This window comes from Mastigoproctus giganteus, chromosome 9 (assembly GCF_048544385.1).
Source record: "Mastigoproctus giganteus isolate SK-2022 chromosome 9, ASM4854438v1, whole genome shotgun sequence".
NCBI classification, from domain to species: Eukaryota; Metazoa; Arthropoda; class Arachnida; order Uropygi; family Thelyphonidae; genus Mastigoproctus; species Mastigoproctus giganteus.
This window is the reverse complement of record NC_143583.1, coordinates 136,630,767-136,649,537: the sequence shown is the minus strand read 5'-3', so window position 1 is coordinate 136,649,537 and position 18,771 is coordinate 136,630,767. Positions and strand designations below refer to the sequence as shown.

General features: G+C 35.9%; 1 protein-coding gene across 2 annotated transcripts in view; it reads left to right on the top strand.

Moving 5' to 3' along the window:
- LOC150080764 (zinc finger MYND domain-containing protein 10-like) overlaps positions 1-18,771 on the top strand; it is a 131,239-nt gene that overhangs the window by 25,242 nt on the left and 87,226 nt on the right. For both annotated transcript variants that reach the window (XM_090381671.1, XM_090381670.1), the window contains exon 5: positions 14,723-14,812. In XM_090381671.1, coding sequence (XP_090237797.1) covers positions 14,723-14,812 — 90 coding nt within the window. The remainder of the gene's footprint in view (positions 1-14,722; positions 14,813-18,771) is intronic.

The following is an 18,771-nucleotide window of genomic DNA, read 5'->3' as shown; positions in this document are numbered from 1 at the left end:
GTTGAGTCATATGAAGATTTATGAATGGTGAGGACACTAGGAGTTTTCTGTATATACACTGGTGTTCAAAGAAAGTGCATCACCCCTTAAAATTGTAATTGTCGCCCGAATAACATAAGTATATGGCAATATTTCTTACAGAGAATTTACGGCCGAGAGGGCATAAATTCAAATTGAGGAAAGACGGTTGTAGGATAAATGTGCCGAAGTTTGCCTTTAGCCAGTGGGTGGTTGATTGCTGGAACAAACTTCCATCTGTCATTGTAGAAGTTGATAGCTTAAATAGATTCAAGGCAGAACTTGACAAACATTTGCAGCGAGTGGATGGGTGAAATAAGGTTTTTTTTTTTTTTTTTGGCTGATGCTATATAAGCTCGCTTTCTTGCATCATGTGCCTTTGCTAATGCTGATTGACACACATAGGTGAAGACTTAATATTGCATCAGCTGTTACTTCCAGTTTGTATAAGCACGCTCTGCAAGAGTTGCAGTCATTCCTTCCTTGCTTGTGTCAGGATGGAAAGTTACATGCAGTTGATACTACGAAGAAAGAGTGCTATTGTTGCTTTACGTGAGGAAGGATGTTCTTCCCGTCATATTGCTTATAGTGTCTTGTAATCAGTCAACAGTGAGTAGATTTCTTTCCAAACTCAAGAATACTTAAATGCCAAACATAAATTTAATGTCTCGTAATTCATAGTACATCAAAATGAAAGCAGGAAATACTGTGTAACCAATTAGAGAATATTGGAATATTGATGGGTAAAGGTAAACAGGAGAGCTTGATTTCATTTACAAATATTAAAAACATAACAAAAACATTTAAAAAAAAGTCACATCTGTCAGATGCCATCATAGCAGCACAAGGTTAATTATGTCATATGTAACGTGCAATACATGCAGGGCCAAACCTAGGCATGCGTTAGGCCACCACTATTTTTATACAAATTTTTTAAAAAAAATGCTCCTGAGTAAGTAAGATTTTCTCATGTGGACATTAATATTGAGGCTAGTAATAATAATAACTGTTATTAGTATATTAATAATTATAATATTAATAACTATTAGCCATGAAAGAATGAAATATTTAAAATTCAGTGCCTTATTTAATATGTGATATTGCCAGTTTAATTGTAAGGAGTTATAAGTTTGTCCTGAGTGCATCACTATTTGTTACAAAGCTGATATAACATAACAAAAATAAAATTATATTAAAAATATTACACAAGAAATGTAAATTAGTTGATATGCCATTATAATAATAAGAATTAAAGACAAAATTGTGATAAAAAGAGGTATACCACTAGTGTGAATTTGTCAAGTCATTGTGCAGTACTGAAATAGTTGAATGATGAAGATATGCATATCTTTTCTTATAAAGTAACAAACCACAGAGAACATAATTCATTGCATAATATGAAATAAGATGTTGTGGAGTATTTAAAATACTCTTTTCAATTCCATTATTAAAATAACATTTTAAAAGTTTAATTTTAAACTGTTATTTAAATAATGAAATTAAAAATTATTTAAAATAAAATGCACAGTTTTTTGATATACTGTGAGGACATTGCTTGAATTTACCTTCCAACAATGTATTGAAATTTGCTACTGTATAATAATAGTTAATTATACGAAAATGTTATATCATATGATCTACAGCTGCTGTTTTTCCATAGTTGGTATTTTCTGACTTTGATAATAAAGATAATATCCAAAATTTCCCCTATTTCAAGCGTTTCTTTTTCTTCAGTAATATCTTCAACTCCTTTGTTTAGTAAATCATCAAAGTACTTATTATTTATGATTACTTCAGTTATGGCCTTATCTCGTGTTCTTAGATTTTTAACTAAATGACAAAGCATTTTCCCATCACTGTCTACTACCGACATCTGTACCTCCCTCAACCTGTGCTTGTCAAGCAGCATCTTTACCTTTGAGGATTCCATATACCAGCAGGTACATGGCACTGCCATGGGTACCCCTGTTAGTTCTGTAGTGGCCAACATCGCCATGGAAGAATTGGAAGAACAGATATTCCTGAACCCACCAGTACCTATTACAACATGGTGGAGATACATTGATGATATCTCCACCTTCATCCCACGTGGCTCTGAAACAACATTGCTAGAATATCTCAATTCCCTGTCTGTGTTCATCCAGTTCACTCTAGAGTTAGAAGTAGACAGATCTCTCCCAATACTGGATGTCCTAGTAAAACGCGTGGCCCACATCTAGAAATATATACTGCCTATGTGGTGCAGACAGTTCACAAACTACAGATCCGGCCATGCTTCTAGTCATCTCAACAGCACTGCCCGCACTCTATTCTCCAGGGCTTGGAGCCATTCCAGCACAGATGAAGCTAGGCACGAGATTTCTAGAGTGAGGACAGACGTGATCAATTGTGGCTACCAAACACGCATATTAGACAAGTGCTTATTGCAAGCACAGGAGCTCACAGTCCACCGAAGACCACCATCAAATCAGGACAATGTACCTACCGCCTACATTCCCTACTATCCAGCCATGTCGGGCCGGATCTCAAAAATCCTCAGAAATACTGCATAAAATGCGTGCAGTTGCTGGTAAAAACTTATGTTCTCTAGTTTCCAATATAAAAACCCCGGTCACCCCTCTCTTACGCATAGCCTGCAAAGACTGTGACAGCTGCTACATAGGAGAGACTTCGAGACGTCTTCAAGACCGCCTTACAGAACACGACAGAGCGATTCGCCTTGCTGAGACTGACCAGTCCGCAATCGCGGAACACTTTTGGTCCACCCACCACGACCTCAATCCCAAGCGGGACTATGAAATAATTGACCACTCCCGACACCTTCGCTACCGCCTCTGGTTAGAGTCATTCAATATATTGTGTAATTCAAGAGCCATGAACCACTGCAAAGACATGAGACTACACCCCATCTTAGAGACAACCATTTTAGGTTTAGATAAGTGCTGGAGAAAAACTACACACGTCCATGCAGCAACAATAAACACCAGTTTAATGATGGAAAGACCTACCTCGTGCCCTCGCACGCCTCACTGCACGCACAACTGTGTCTGTTAGAATAATTTTATCTCTAAAGTTTCCATTTTCTGTTGAAGAGACACGCTTTGTTTCAAAAGCTACAGTATCTATTTGATATGCCATTATAATAATAAGAATTAAAGAAAAATTGTGATAAAAAGAGGTATACCACTAGTGTGAATTAAAGATATTAAAATATTGAATTAAATTAAAGATATTCAGTATCTATTTGTATTAAAGATATTATTTTACTGGCTAAACACCTAATCATTTATTTTCCCATATTCCTGACAGTTTTCCATATCATTCCCAAAATCTTCCTAGACTTTTTCCTTAGTCTCTTTCATACATATATCTTGGGTCTCTTACACTTTTCTTTATACACTAATTCCTCATTTACAAAAGAGATTCATTCCTTGAAATTCATTTAAGTAATTAATGGAAATTCATTAAATTAAAATGAATTTTCCATTAATTTAAAGCATATTTATTTAAAGCATATTAATTTAAAGCATTAATTATTTATATATGCAAACATATATAAATAATAGTAAACTAAAGTGTGTGTGTGTGTGTGTGTATATATATATATAGTATACATATGTATACATCTATTGTTCTGTATATGTATTTATTATAATGAACAATAAGTGTAAATGAGCAGCAACAAATTAAAATAAACATGCAGTACAAAAGAAACAAATTGATTGATGACTCATTTATTAGTAAAAATAGAGTTGCTGGATCACTCGGCTTCCAAAAAGTATTCAGTGATATATGCTTAGCTTCTCTCTTCATTTTGATTCAAATGGCTTCTTTAATTTCTGTGTATATCGAGGCTCCATTCCTCATTCAAGGCATCCTTGAAAATCTACTTCAAAACAGAGTGAAGAGGTCATGTAAGGGAATGCAGGAACTTTAAACAAAAATTCTCCCATGTCAATATGAGAACATTTTTTTCTGAGAGTAATAATACTTTCATTTGTGACATTGATCTTATTAACCTCATTATCCTTTGATTCTTCTGAGGATTTCATGTTTCACGAAAATTCTATGTGGATACTGAAAAGGGGTGCTACTTTTTCAGATGTGTTAACATGAAAATTCATTAAACAAACTTTTGTAAAAGGATTTATTTGAATTGTTTCCCACAAATTTCTCATTTTTTTTTTCTTTCCCTTACTGTGTCTTTAACCTCTTGGATTCACCATGGTGTTCTGAATTTACTATCTTTAGAGACCAGTTTTCTACGACAATATAGTGATTTCACCACTTGCCACTCATTTGGAGAGGTTTGAGTCTTATCATAGACTGGAGAAATTTCTACACACCTTTTCAGTTGGAGCTGCAGTTAGCTGATTTCAGATGGATGGAGTAAGCTCCTCCCCTCGTAAATTAGTTTAGGGTTTTCCATCATACACAACAACCAAATCAGCCCATGAACACACACTTGTACAGATGTAATACATATTGGCACAATATGCCCCAAGTTACTGATGTACCTTGAAACCAACAACAGACCAACCTACATAGTTCTTTGCAGCTTCTAATGTTCTCTTAAATTTTTGCCATTGTTCATATAAAGTCATTATTATGAGGAACACAATTTAACTTTTGAGCAAAAAAATTTCTATATTTAATGATTGTTGGAAAATCTGAAAGCCTCTTGATTTTTTTTCTGTTTAAAGCTTTTTTTTTTTTTTCTTTTTTTTTTAAATCTCTAATTCTTGGCACTAATTACTGTTGTTGATTGCTCAAAACAAGGTAATGATCGCTACCATTCTCAAATCCTCTGTATATCCTAGCATCTTCAGTTAGTTGTTTAACATCCTTTTCTATAAAGATACAATCAATTATCTCTTTCTTGTTTTTGCCTTTATGCTCCCTTCTTATAATCTTGTGGCTATCTTCATGCTTGAAATCAAGAGTGCAATGCTTGCAAAAAAATTCTTTTATTTTATTTTTTTTTATATTATATTTTTTATTCTGTGCCTTCAACTGGGTCATATGTAGAAAAAAAATTTCATTACTCAACTTTTGCTTGCATAACTACTCGATAATTTTTTCCAACCAATTAAATTTGCTTCCACGCCAGTTCTTAAAGCTTTTTTCTATATCTTGCACCTGTCTCTTACTTCCAGAATAAATTAATTTATAATTATTGTTTAGTTTGCAGATTACCTACATTCATCCCCTTTGTTTCTGTGATACCCCTGCTGTTCTGGTGTCAATAATTCTTCTACTTCTTTATCATATAACCCGTTTGTCATAATATTGTTAAATCATAATCCAGGAATTTGTAGTCAGGTTACCAGGTCAGTAGGTCAATTATCAAGTTAATAACAAAGCATCTATAAAGTACCTCTCCTCCAAGTTTGCATATTTTACATTTGCATATTAGAAAGAATTGAGGATTAATAAAGAGAATAACAAATGATAAATTACAAAAAGATGTAGCCTATTTTGAAATGAATTTCTAATAAGACCAGCAACCAGAAACAAAAACAAATTAAAATAGAGAGCCAGGCACACAACAAAAACAATGTCAAGAAGTGGACTATGCTTTTTGAAGTAGTTCCATGCTTTATCATCAGTTGTCATACCCTAAAATATGTAGGAAAGAATAGAGGGTATTATAACGTGGTGGAGACATGTGTACAGTAGAATTTAATCATAATTGGTTGGGATTTAGAGGTACGTTATTTTTATAGAAGCTTCATTACTAATTTAGTAACTTTTATCATTTAATCTTCTTATGCTGATGGTAGCCATCATTCTCTTAAATGGTCATTCCAGTAGCAATATTTAATTTGGTGTGTCCTGGTTCTGTGACAAGAACAGTGGGGACCTTGTTGACACAGATGAATGTTTCAGCCTCTATGAAATCCTTGATTTCATTGCTGTACCACTGTGTGATACAGTTTTAACTTATATTTATCCAATTTGGTTGGTTTAGTCCCATATTAGCAGCCTGACCTAATTTTTTCAGGAGCCGTATAGCTGAATCACAGCTAACAGGTTACACATATGAGGGGTGAACATTGAATCTGAACCACATCAGGATTCCCATAAGTGTTGGCTTAAGAGGTGGGGGAGATCTCCTGGTTAGATATCTTAGAGAATTCAGTAACACAAAGTAACCCATTCATAATCCTGAACCATATTCGGTATCTTGCTTACAGATTAACATTTAGTCTGTATATTTATTTATTTTTTTTTTGTCACATGAAGGGCAAATTGACTTTGTGTACCAAAGTCCTAATTAACTTTGCTTCAGTGGATTCCATTCTAAATCTATGCAATTGATATATGGACAAAAGGAAATAAATTTGATCTAAACATTTTACATAAGCCATTAAACTGTTTAATTAAGTTTATATTTGGGAATATAAACTTAACAATACTTTGAAGAAAAGAGGCAATTGTTACAATTTAAAACTCTGAAACCAGATTAGAAGTGTAAATTAATTTAATATAAGGAAGAGAGATGCAATCAGGATCATTCCCAGGTATGGGAAAAAGGGAACTATATAACCCTATGATCAAAATAATGTGGATTTTTTACTGCTATATGATGGTTAAGCTTAATGATTCCTTAGAACACTGCTTTAGCCCCACAACCACTTAAAAAATTCTGGGACTGCCCTTGGAAGCAATCAGTGATGTATTATGGTCTTTATGTGATCCTGTGTTTATGTACTTTAAAATTTCCTTTAGCATTATTAGAGACATATGATGCAAGAAAGCAAGCTTATATAGCATCAACAAAAAAAAAAAAAAAAAAAACACCTCCCATTTCACCCATCCATTCATTCCAAAAGTTTTTCCAGTTCTTCCTTGAATTTATTTAAACTTCCATCAATGACAGAGGGAAGTTTGTTCCAGCAGTCAACTACTTGCTGACTGAAGGCAAATTTTCGCACATCTATTCTACAACTGTCTTTCCTCAATTTGAATTTATGCCTCCTCGGGTTCATAATCTGAGCAAGAGGAAGAATCCCCTCAGCATTGAGCCTGCTCAAACCATTCAAGGCCTTATACACCTCAATCACCTTGCAGGTGCCTAGTCTCTAAATGCTGTAATTTGCAGAACTTAAGCCTTTCTTGGTAAGAGCACGCCCTTTGTTCCCTGTACCAATCTTGTTGCATTTCTCTGGACTCTCTCTAGCAGCTCTCCATCCTTCCTAAAATGAGGCCTCCAGACCTGTATGCAGCATTCAAGGTGTGGCCTGACCATTGTCTTATACAAAGGGATAATCATCTCCTTATCCCTACTAGCAAAATTCTTGTACAGTCACTCCCTGACTTGCATAAGGGTCGCATTCCGCAAAACTTTACGCAAGTTGGAATTTCCCTAAAAGCTTATGTAGCACTCACAGTTATATGCGCTGAATTTGATTGAGGCAAAAAAAAAAAAAAAAAAAAACGTTCAACGAACATGTAAATAGAATTATTAAGTCAATTTTTTTATCTTATACGCAGGAAAAATTATAAAAGTGTATAAAATTATAAAAATTATAAAATTAGAGGAGACACACATAATGTCGGCAAGTTTTACCTTTCGAGCATCATTGCCAGAATTAACTCTCCAGCTGATAAGCGGCGCCTTCGTAGCCAGGTGGGAAGGAGCAGCAGTGCGTAGCACACGCTTCTTGATTAGACCGGGGTTCGAGCCCGTCACCACCAAATACGGAGGATGCGGAAAGATCAGGGAATGACCACCGCATATCACGGAGCAATATGGCCTTAGTTGCTAATGCTCCTAAAAAAAAAAACCAAAACCATCCAGCTGATAAGCACACCACTGCAGAAGTTGAGGGCTGTGGAGATTTAGAAGGGGTTTTTTCCAACACATCACAAAATTTCTTTGCTGCAGAATCGGCACTTGTGACTTCACCACATACTTAAATGTTGTGGAAACCAGTGAGATGCTTGAACCTGTTAAACCACTCGTTGCTTGCCATGAACTTGGCTCGGGGTTTGTCATACTTATCCTTAATGTCTTCATAAATACTTCTTGCTTTTGCTTGATTGGCCATTGGACTCAGGGGCACTTGCTTCTGAATCTGATTTTCCATCCATATTATTAATAACTTTTCCATCTTCGATATAGCACCTCAACGCTGTTTCACCGATCACTGTTGATGTTAAATGCTTTGATCCTTTAACATGTTCTTTTATACGCTCACTGTTCCTTAAAAGAGTATTCACTGTTGAATCAGCGAGACCTAATTCCCATGGAATAGATGACGAAATTTGTCCTGCTTCATACTTCTTAATCATCTTTTCTAAATCAATTTTGTTTCGTTTCCTAGCCCTGCCACCACTTACACTTTCCGTTGGTTGCTTTCCCTTCACCATTGAAATAAAGTAAATAGGAATGAAGAGAAGATTCTGAAAATTTATTTATGTTTTTCATATATGATTGAAGATTTCAGTGAAGGGGAACACATTTCACCATACCCCAGGGCCTCATATCTGGTGAGTATGGGCTTGGCACACCCAGGATCCTGAGCTGGATATCATCATTCTTCTCTTTCTTGGCGATTCCTTCTGTTTCTGACTCTCTCTTTTGGCTGGTGCAGCAAAACCATCAGGTTTCCTTGCACCATATGGCTATTGATGATAATAATAATAATAACATAAGAATCCACAATTACAGTTATCGGTATTATCGCAAATACAATACGATTGAGTTTACCACCCATTTATAATTAGATGCACTAACATAAAAGTCCAATAAACCGAAAGGGTAAATTGTTTTTATTGTTCTATGCTCGTGACCTCCAGAAATGTGTTTTAGAAAAATATCACAAAGGCGTTCCAAATTGATTCTTATAACAGAATATATGATAACGATGAAAGGGTAGTGCAATTTCCATTATAAAAATGAACTTTTAGAGAGATAAATAGTTTAATTATATAGCAAAAATTTCAACTTCCATATGTTATTGAGTTCACATTATGATATTTTAACAATACCTCCATTTATTCCTACGGGCTGCAAATTACATTTCCACAAGTTTTTTAAGTTTACAGTGGCCGGCAAAAACTAACATAAAGTCAAATTTCCATAAGTCGAGTATTACTTAAACCGGGAAGTTCCTGTATATCATTGACAAGATCCCATGACTTGCACGGGTAGCCTGTTTGCATTGTCAGAAAACTTCATATCTGACTGCACAATTACTGCCAGGTCTTTTTAATTTTCCACTACCCTGAGTGCAGTACCACACAATTGGTATGTTTCTCTAAGGTTACTGCTGCCCATATGCAGTAACTTGCATTTTTAAATGTTAAACTTCAGTTTCTACTTCTCAGCCCATCTGCCCAACTTTTCTAGATTCTGTTGCAGTAGCATGCTAGGCCACTCCGTAGCCAGGTGGGAAGGAGCAGCAGTGCATAGCACACGCTTCTTGATTAGACCGGGGTTCGAGCCCGTCACCACCAAATATGGACGATGCGGAAAGGTCAGGGAATGACCACCGCATATCCCGGAGCAATATGGCCTTAGTTGCTAATGCTCCTAAAAACCAAATAACAAACAAACAAACAAACAGTAGCATGCTGTCATTACTGTAATTAAAAACCCTGCCAATCATTGTATCATCTGCAAACTTGGACATTAAGCCTGATATTAATACCCATATGATTATACCTTCATAAATATGATGAAGGTATAATCATATGGGTAATGATAGTTGATGATCTTGCTCAGGTGGCTAACAAACTAAATGAATATTTTGCATCTACATTCACAAATGAAGAGTTATTCAGGAAGGGGAATGCCAGAGGTGAATCAAACTGGCAGTGAGTTAGATGATTTTGTAATAACTGAGAGGAAAGTGGAGGAGAAATTATTGAAGATAAACATAAAAAAGGCAATGGGGTGGATGGGATCTATCCAGTTATATTAAAGAGGCAGCAAAGGAAGTAAGCAAACCCTTAGCCATAATTATGAGAGTTTCTTTGGACTCAGGGGAGGTACCCATGGACATCTGGAGATGTGCAGATGTGAACCCAATTCACAAAGGAGGATCAAAGGGCAACACAAATAATTATAGACTTGTTAGTTTAACTTCTGTTCCAGGAAAATTAATGGAGGCACTGGATAAAGACGCACTGCAGGATCATCTAGACATGACTTCAGTTATAGCTTGGACACAGCATGATTTTGTTAAGGGAAAATCTTGCATGACCAATTTGATTGGATACTATACTGTTTTTTTTTTTTTGGTTTTTTTTGTGGTTACAAAGGAACTGGATGCAAGGAATAACTTTGATTCATATATTTGGATCTTTGAAAGGCTTTTGATACTGTTGCACATGGAAGACTGCTGAACAAATTGGAGCAGTGTGGCATTGGAGGCAAATTGCTGCTATGAATAAAGGGATGGTTGAGTGGGAGAAGACAGAGAGTGATAATCAATAGACAAAGCTCATTGTAGACCCTCAGTGGAGTCCCTCACGGTTCAATGTTGGGTCCATTGTTTTTTTCTGTATTTATAAATGATATTGATGATGGTATATCAAGCTTAATGTCCACGTTTGCAGATGATACGAAGGTTGGCAGGGTTGTTAAGGACACAAATGACAGTACGCTGCTACAACAGGATCTAGAAAAGTTGACCAGATCGGCCGAGAGGTGGCAAATGAAGTTTAACATTGGCAAATGTAAAGTACTAGATATGGGAAGCAGTAACCCCAGAGTAATGTATCAACTCTGTGGTTACTACACTGACAGTGGTAGAGAACGAAAAGGACCTGGGGGTAATGTGCAGGCAGCTAAGAAGTTTTCTGAGCAGTGCAGGTGGTCTGCAAGAGTAGCTCATGGTGTCTTGTCAATGATATACAGGAATACTTCTAGCAGGGATAAGGAGGTGATTATCCCCTTGTATAAGGCATTGGTTAGGCCACACCTTGAGTACTGTATACAGGTCTGGAGGCCTCATTTTAAGAAGGATGTAGATCTGTTGGAATGAGTACAGAGAACGGCAACAAGATTAGTGAAAGGAACAAAGGGTTGCTCTTACCAAGAAGTTCTTAAGAGTTGCAAATTACAGTGTCTGGAGACTAGGCACCTGTAAAGTTTGTTATTTGCTTTTTAGGAGCATTAGCAACTAAGGCTATATTGCTCCAAGGATATGCGGTGATCATTCCCTGACATTTCCGCATCGTCCATATTTGGTGGTCATGGGCTCGAACCCCTGTCTAATCAAGAAGTGTGTGTTATGCACTGCTGCTCCTGCCCACCTTGCTACGGAGGCACCACCTGTGAGGGGAACTGATTGAGGTGCATAAAGCCTTGAATGGTTTGAGCATGCTCAATGCTGATGGGATTCTTCCTCTTGCTCAGAATAATCACCTCAGAGGGCATAAATTCAAATTGAGGAAAGACAGGTGTAGGATAGATGTGTGGAAGTTTGCCTTTAGCCAGCGGGTAGTTGGTTGGTGGAATAGACTACCATCCTTTGTTGTGGAAGTTGATAGCCTAAATAAATTTAAGGCTGAGCTGGACAGATATTTGGAATGAATGGAGGGGTGAAATGGGGGAGTTTTTTTTTTTTTTTTTTTTTGGCTGATGCTGCATAAGCTTTCTTTCTTGCATCATATGCCTCTACTAATACTAATATCATTGATAAATATAGAAAACAGCAATGGGCCCAACACCAAACGTTGGGGACTCCACTTATAACATTAGTCCACAAAGAGCATTTGTTACCACTGTCTTCTCCCACTCAACCATGCCTTTATCCATTGTAACAACTTATCCTTAATGCATTACTACTCCAATTTGTATGTACAACTTGTATTGTCCAATTTGTATGTCTTCCATGTGCAAGAGTATCAAAAGCTTTCCTGAAATCCAAGTATATGATATCAAAATTATTTTTTGCATCCAGTTCCTTTGTGACCACATCATATTATCCAATCAAATTTGTCAGACAAGACTTGCCCTTAACATACCCATGCTGTCTTAATTATGACTACAGGCTTATCTAGATGATCCTGCAATGATTCTTTAACCAGTGACTTCATTATTTTTCCCAAAACAGAAGTTAAACTAACAGGTCTGTAATTACCTGTATTCCCTTGATCCTCCTTTATGGATTGGGGTCACATTTGCACATCTCCAGTCCATGGGTACCTCCCTAAGTTCAAGGATTCTCTCATAAGTATGGCTAAAGGTTTGCTTACTTCCTTTGCCACCTTCTTTAATATAATTGGATCGATCCCATACAGCTCAGGTGCCTTTCTTGTGTTTAACTTCAACAATTTCTCTTCTACTTTGCTCCTCTGTTATTACAAAATCATTTAGCTTCCTGTTAGAGTTTAATAAGCATCTGTCCTCTACTTTCTTCCAGAATTCCTCATGTGTCAATGTAGATGCAAATCACTCATTCAGTTTGTCAACTATCTGAGCAGGATCATCAACAGTCAAACCATTCGATATTAAGTGGGTCAATCTGATTCATTCCCTTTCTTCTAGAGTTTATATAAGTAAAGAAGTCTGCTGTTTTTCTTTGTATCCTTTGCCAAAGATTTCTCGTAATCTGCCTTCACTTGCCTAACCTCCTTTGTGACTTGATTACAGACTAGCTTATATCTACCACAGGCATGTATTGCCTGATAATTTATATGCATCCCATGCATTTTTCTTCTCTGTCACAAGTCTCATTAGTTCATCTAACATCCATTTAGGCTTAAACCTTGAACAATATTTCTGACTTGGTATGAAAAGCATAAATTCAAATTGAGGAAAGACAGATGTAGGATAGACGTGCGGAAATTTGCCTTTAGCCAGCGGGTGGTTGGTTGGTGGAACAGACTTCCATCCCTTGTGGTGGAGGTTGATAGCCTAAATAAGTTTAAGGCTCAGCTGGACAGGTATTTTGAACGAACAGAGGGGTGAAGTGGAAGTGGGTTTTTTTTTTTTTTTTTTTTGGCTGATGCTGCATAAGCTTGCTTTCTTGCATCAAATGCCTCTACTAATGCTAAAAGCCTAGTAATTTCCAAGATCAATTCTTTGAATGTTTCCCACTGTATAGAATTTAAAAATCGTCTGAGACCACTGTAGTCACCTAAACAAAAACCCTTCCCTTTACCCCTGATGGTAGTTACATCTTTAAGTAAACCCCACATCAGTACACTGTGATCACTGCTACCTAGTGGTTCTTTTATCTGCAGATTCTTAATGCATGAATAATCACTGCTGATAATCAGATCCAGAGTATTACTCCCTCTGGTTGCCTCTCTAACATGCTGCTGTAGAAAATAATCATCCAATAAATCCACATAAGTTTGCTAGTGTGCGAGTGACCAAACCACAAGTTGCAATAAATATCTGGAAAGTTAAAATCCCCCATTATAAGACATTATGATTTAGTTAATTTATTTAAATTATCCAAACATTCTGAACATATATGTTGCAAGAATTGCTCTATTAATACCTTCACAAAATTAGAATTCGAATACAGCTTACTTTCAACTTCTGAACATTTTTGTTAACGAGATGTTTAATTGAAAATGATCTCTAAACAACTGCGTGTACTCATTATTAGGGTTAAAATATCTCTTATTCATTTTTTTTTTTATTCTATTTATTTCTTGAAGAAGAAAGGATTTGTATAATTAAATTATTTGCCAACTTTTTTTTTTTTTTTTCTGTTCATAGCTGAACTTGTTGGAAAAGGAACATTTGCTTCTCAAGGAGTTTGATTTTGTTTAATATTCATGAAAGATTTAATAAATATTGTATTGTATTATTATTTTCTTCACTATAGGGCAATTTTTGACATGTTTGTGTGCAAAAATAACATTGGAATTTTATTGTAACATTTTAATTAAATATGTAAAGCTGTTATTAATCAAGGATTATCTGTTATGTAGGAAATTTAAATATTATTACAAATGTTCCTGTAAAAGAAAACATACAAAACTATATTAAAGTCAAAAAAATAGCAGGGCAACGTTACTTTTACAAGAAGATGATACAACAATATGATAGAAGTTAGGATTTGTATGAAGATAATATTTGTGAAAGATCACAATTATGGCTTTTTCACAGGACTTTTTTTTTTTTTTTTCCCCCCCCAACAGTTATTAGAAATACAACAACCAAGTCCACTTATATAGGCTTGGTTATCACATTTTTGGTGGCACCTACTAAATTTTGGACTGAGTTAAAACCTGAAGTAAAAATTGGTCATGAAAATGTGACATGTAAATGATGCAAATTACTTCACTTCCTAAATGACCCTAATGCAGTCACTAACATTGATTTTGATATGAAACATCTTTGGTGCCACCTACTAAATTTCAGTCTGACAGTCAGTGTTCAGATTGTTGGCGAAAATGTGAAATGGAAATTATGCAAATTACGTCACTTCCTAAATGACGCTAATGCAATCACTGATGTTGATTTGGTAGAGTAAGTAGCAGGCATGAGCATTAAATGTTACATCATTGATAACTTCAGTCCAATTTTTGTCAAAGATGTTTTTACATAAAACATCTGTTGTGCATACAGGGTACACGTGCACTTTTTTCCCTTTTTTTTTTTTTTCTTCAGAGAGAGAAATGCATCCTCCAGTCCAATAAATATGATATATTCCTTTGCTTATTTGCTGATTAGTATATTTGATATTGCAATTAAATTATTAATGTGTAATTTTTTTTGTTTACTTAGATATGGCTGTGTCTCCTTCATCTTTTGCTAGATTCTGAATGTCAGAGAAAGTACAGCATGAATGATTATAAGAAAAATCAGTTTTTAAGGGTATACAGACCACTTTATTATTATTACTATTAAATTTTTCTCATTGCAGTTTCATAAAATTTTGTGAACATGTTTGGTAGTTCATTCTTTTGGTTACCAGTTGAATCTAAATTTCTTTGTAGCAGGCTTCATAACAACTAGACACAAATAACTTATACAGAGTTATTCAAAAGTTTGGAAATAGAGGAGTAAACATAGTTAATACATTGATCTTTTTTCTCCATAATTTATGAATTCTCATTGTGATTATTTCTTATTGTTCTTCTTATTTTCTTGTTTTATAGTTTCATTCAGCATGTGAAGATATTCTTGATTTTTAAAATTTATTCACATGCTGAATAAAACCATAAAACCATCTTTAACGAATGAAGAAAATAAGTTAACTTTTCCAGAAAGATGGAGTAACTCCTGATTATCTATTGGCATCAAGTGCCTGGTGATTTTGAGGCACCTTCTTCATAAAGCAGTTGATTGCAAAGAGTATTGAAGTCTACTAATTTACATAGTTATTTAATTTTGCTCTTAAAAATGAAGAATTGAGCTAATAAAAAGAGAGGAAAGACACCTCTCTTTTACATAATTATTTAAAATCTGACTAGACTGCTTTTTTGCAGGTTGAGAGGTGCCAGATTTTAAAATTATCCAGATTTCAGACAGGTAACCTTGTGGTTGAGCTTTTTGAAGAAGCACATTTCAGTGAATATTAAGCACTAAAAACCAAACTTGTTTACATCCATAAACATTTGTAATGATTAAAAGGTGCTGCTAGTGATTACAAATGTAAATAATAGCTCAATTAGTTAAATGTAAACAAATGACAATAAACAAAGTCACAGAAAATGTTGTCATATACTATAATGTCAATTTCAAATGCATTCCTATTGCTGTATAAAAGAAGATATCAATGAATGTGCTTCATGGAGGGGAAAAACTTTCACATTGGAGGATAAAAAAGTTACCATTCTTCTTAAGGAATAATTATAACAAGGCATGGTGCAATTTTTATCCATTTTCACGAAATGTGGATTTTAATAATGTACTGTGGAGAAATTCACTCAATTTCTTGCATGTAATAACAAGTAGCTAAGTTTCACTTTTATCACCATTAACTTGTTATGCAACTGATGAGCTGTATAACTAATTATAATGGCAGTAAAAATCTTGGTTGTGAAATTAAATCTATTATGGGGTTTGTGCACTATATATACAGGAATTTTTCCAGCAGGGATAAGGAGGTGATTATTCCATTGTATAAGGCAATGGTCAGGCCACACCTAGAGTACTGTATACAGGTCTGGAGGCCTCATTTCAAGAAGGATGTAGAGCTGCTGGAACGAGTACAGAGAAGGGCAACAAGATTAGTGAATGGAACAAAGGGGTGCTCTTACGAAGAAAGGCTTAAGTTTTGCAAATTACAGTGTCTGGAGACTAGGCACCAGCGAGGTGATCTGATAGAGGTGTATAAAGCCTTGAATGGTTTAAGCATGCTCAATGCTGATGGGATTCTTCCTCTAGCTCAGAAAAATCACCTGAGAGGGCATAAATTCAAATTGAGGAAAGACAGATGTAGGATAGACGTGCGGAAATTTGCCTTTAGCCAGCGGGTGGTTGGTTGGTGGAACAGACTGCCATCCCTTGTGGTGGAGGTTGATAGCCTAAATAAGTTTAAGGCTCAGCTGGACAGGTATTTTGAACGAACAGAGGGGTGAAGTGGAAGTGGGTTTTTTTTTTTTTTTTTTTTTTTTTGGCTGATGCTGCATAAGCTTGCTTTCTTGCATCAAATGCCTATGCTAATGCTAATGATCCTGAAAGCTATGTCAGTTGTAGCTTAGCTACATGACCACTGAAACTGGACAGGTTGAAGGTGAAGAAACAGAAAAGAGATACTCTAGTCCTCCAAGTTGGGGATTGGGCACAGTCAACAACCCTGCCTGTAAAAAATTTAACCGTTACATATAACTTGACGAATGAACTGGACAGGCCTCAAAATAAGGACATGAGTTTGGCATTGAGATTTGGAACTTGGAATGTGTGTACCCTATTGCAAGCTGGAGCTACAAACAGCATAGCAGAGGAAGTTTAAAAGTATAAGATGGACATTGTTGCTCTTCAAGAAGTTAGATGGAAAGGGAAAGATGTGATTAATAGGTTGAAATTTACAATGTATTACTCTGAAATTGATGACAGACAGGGTGTAGGATTTATGATTTCTAAGAGAATTTGCAGATCACTGTTTGCTTTCACAACAGTGTCCGTGAGAATTTGTAGCCTTAGATTAAAGGAAAATTCTATAATATGACCTGTGTTAATGTGTATGTGCCAACTGAAGGTGCAGAAGATGATGTTGCAGATGGATATTGGCGCCTCTGTTGCCAGGTGGGAAGGAGCAGCAGTGCGTAGCACATGCTTCTTGATTAGACCAGGGTTCGAGCCCGTCACCACCAAATACGGAGGATACGGAAAGGTCAGGGAATGACCACCGCATATCCCGGAGTAATATGGCCTTAGTTGCTAATGCTCCTAAAAACCAAATAATAAACAAACAGCAGATGGATTTTACGATGAACTCCAGGCTGTGTGCCAAAGGATTCAAAGACATGATGCTATTATAACTCTTGGTGACTTCAATGCTAAACTAGGCAACACGGGTTTATTTGGGAGATGCAGCCTCCATGTAAAAACAAACAATAATGGTCTTAGAGTAGCACAGTTTACTGCTGCCAACAACTTTAAGGTCATAAGTACCTGGTTTCCAAGGAGGAATATTCATAAAGGTACATGGAAAATCCCTGGTACAAATCAGGCTAATCAGATTCATCATGTACTGGTCTCTAAGAGACCAGTACATGATGAATCTGATTCTGAAATTGAAAATATCCATTCATTTCAGGGTGCTAGCTCTAATTCTGATTATTTTCTAGTGGGAGTCAGAATGAAGAATAAAATAGTCCTAGACAAGAGGAAAGACTGAGAAAACTAAGCAGTGGAATGTAGAGAAATTGAAAGATAGACTTGTTGAAGTGAAGTACCAGGCAGAGTTGGCCCGAAGACTGCAGGAACAGGAAAACAGCGACAAGACTGAAGATGAATTGACTTGTATAAAGAAAGCAATTTTGGGTGCAGCACGACCAAGAAATGAGGAATGGTATGATAATGAGTGCCAAGAAGCAGTAGAATTGAAGAGACAAGCCATGTGAAATGTTTGCAGCAGAATAGCACTACAAGGAAAAACGGATCTTTGTAGCTAGGACGTGTAGAAAGAAAAAGAAAGAGGCTTCGAAGAGGAAGATCGATAAAATGGGGGAATGTTACAACAAGAAGGAAAGTAGGTTTTATAAGAAGATTAAAGAAACTACGGAGGAATTCCGATTGAAAGTTACTGCATGTAGAGATAGTGAAAGAAACTTTCTGACTGAGAGAAAGGAGGTTCTGAAACAGTGGAAAGAGTATTTTGAGAGCATCTTGATAGGAGATATGACTGGGACAAAACAGCTATTGTACTATATGGTAGAACCGTACATTGAAGACCTTAGTTTCAAAGAAATTCGAAAAGTTATTAAGTGCTTAAAGAACTTTAAAGCATCAGGAGTTAATGGAATAACTGCAGAGTTGCTCAAGAATGGCGGAGTAATACTATGGAGAAGAATACATAATTTGATGCTACTAATATGGTCAGAGGAAAAATCCCGGATGAATGGACACTTGGAATCATACAGCCAATTCACAAGAGGGATGATAAACTGCTTTGTTCTAAGTACAAAGGTATTACATTACTGAGTGTAACTTACAAGGTTTTGTCAGGAGTTATCTATAACAGATTGACAGCATAATCAGAGAAAATCATTGAAGAATGTCAGCATGGTTTCAGACCCAATTGCTCAACAACTGACCAGATTTTCATTTTGAGGCAGATATAAGAAAAAGAACTTGAGTACAATATACATTTATATAACCTATAT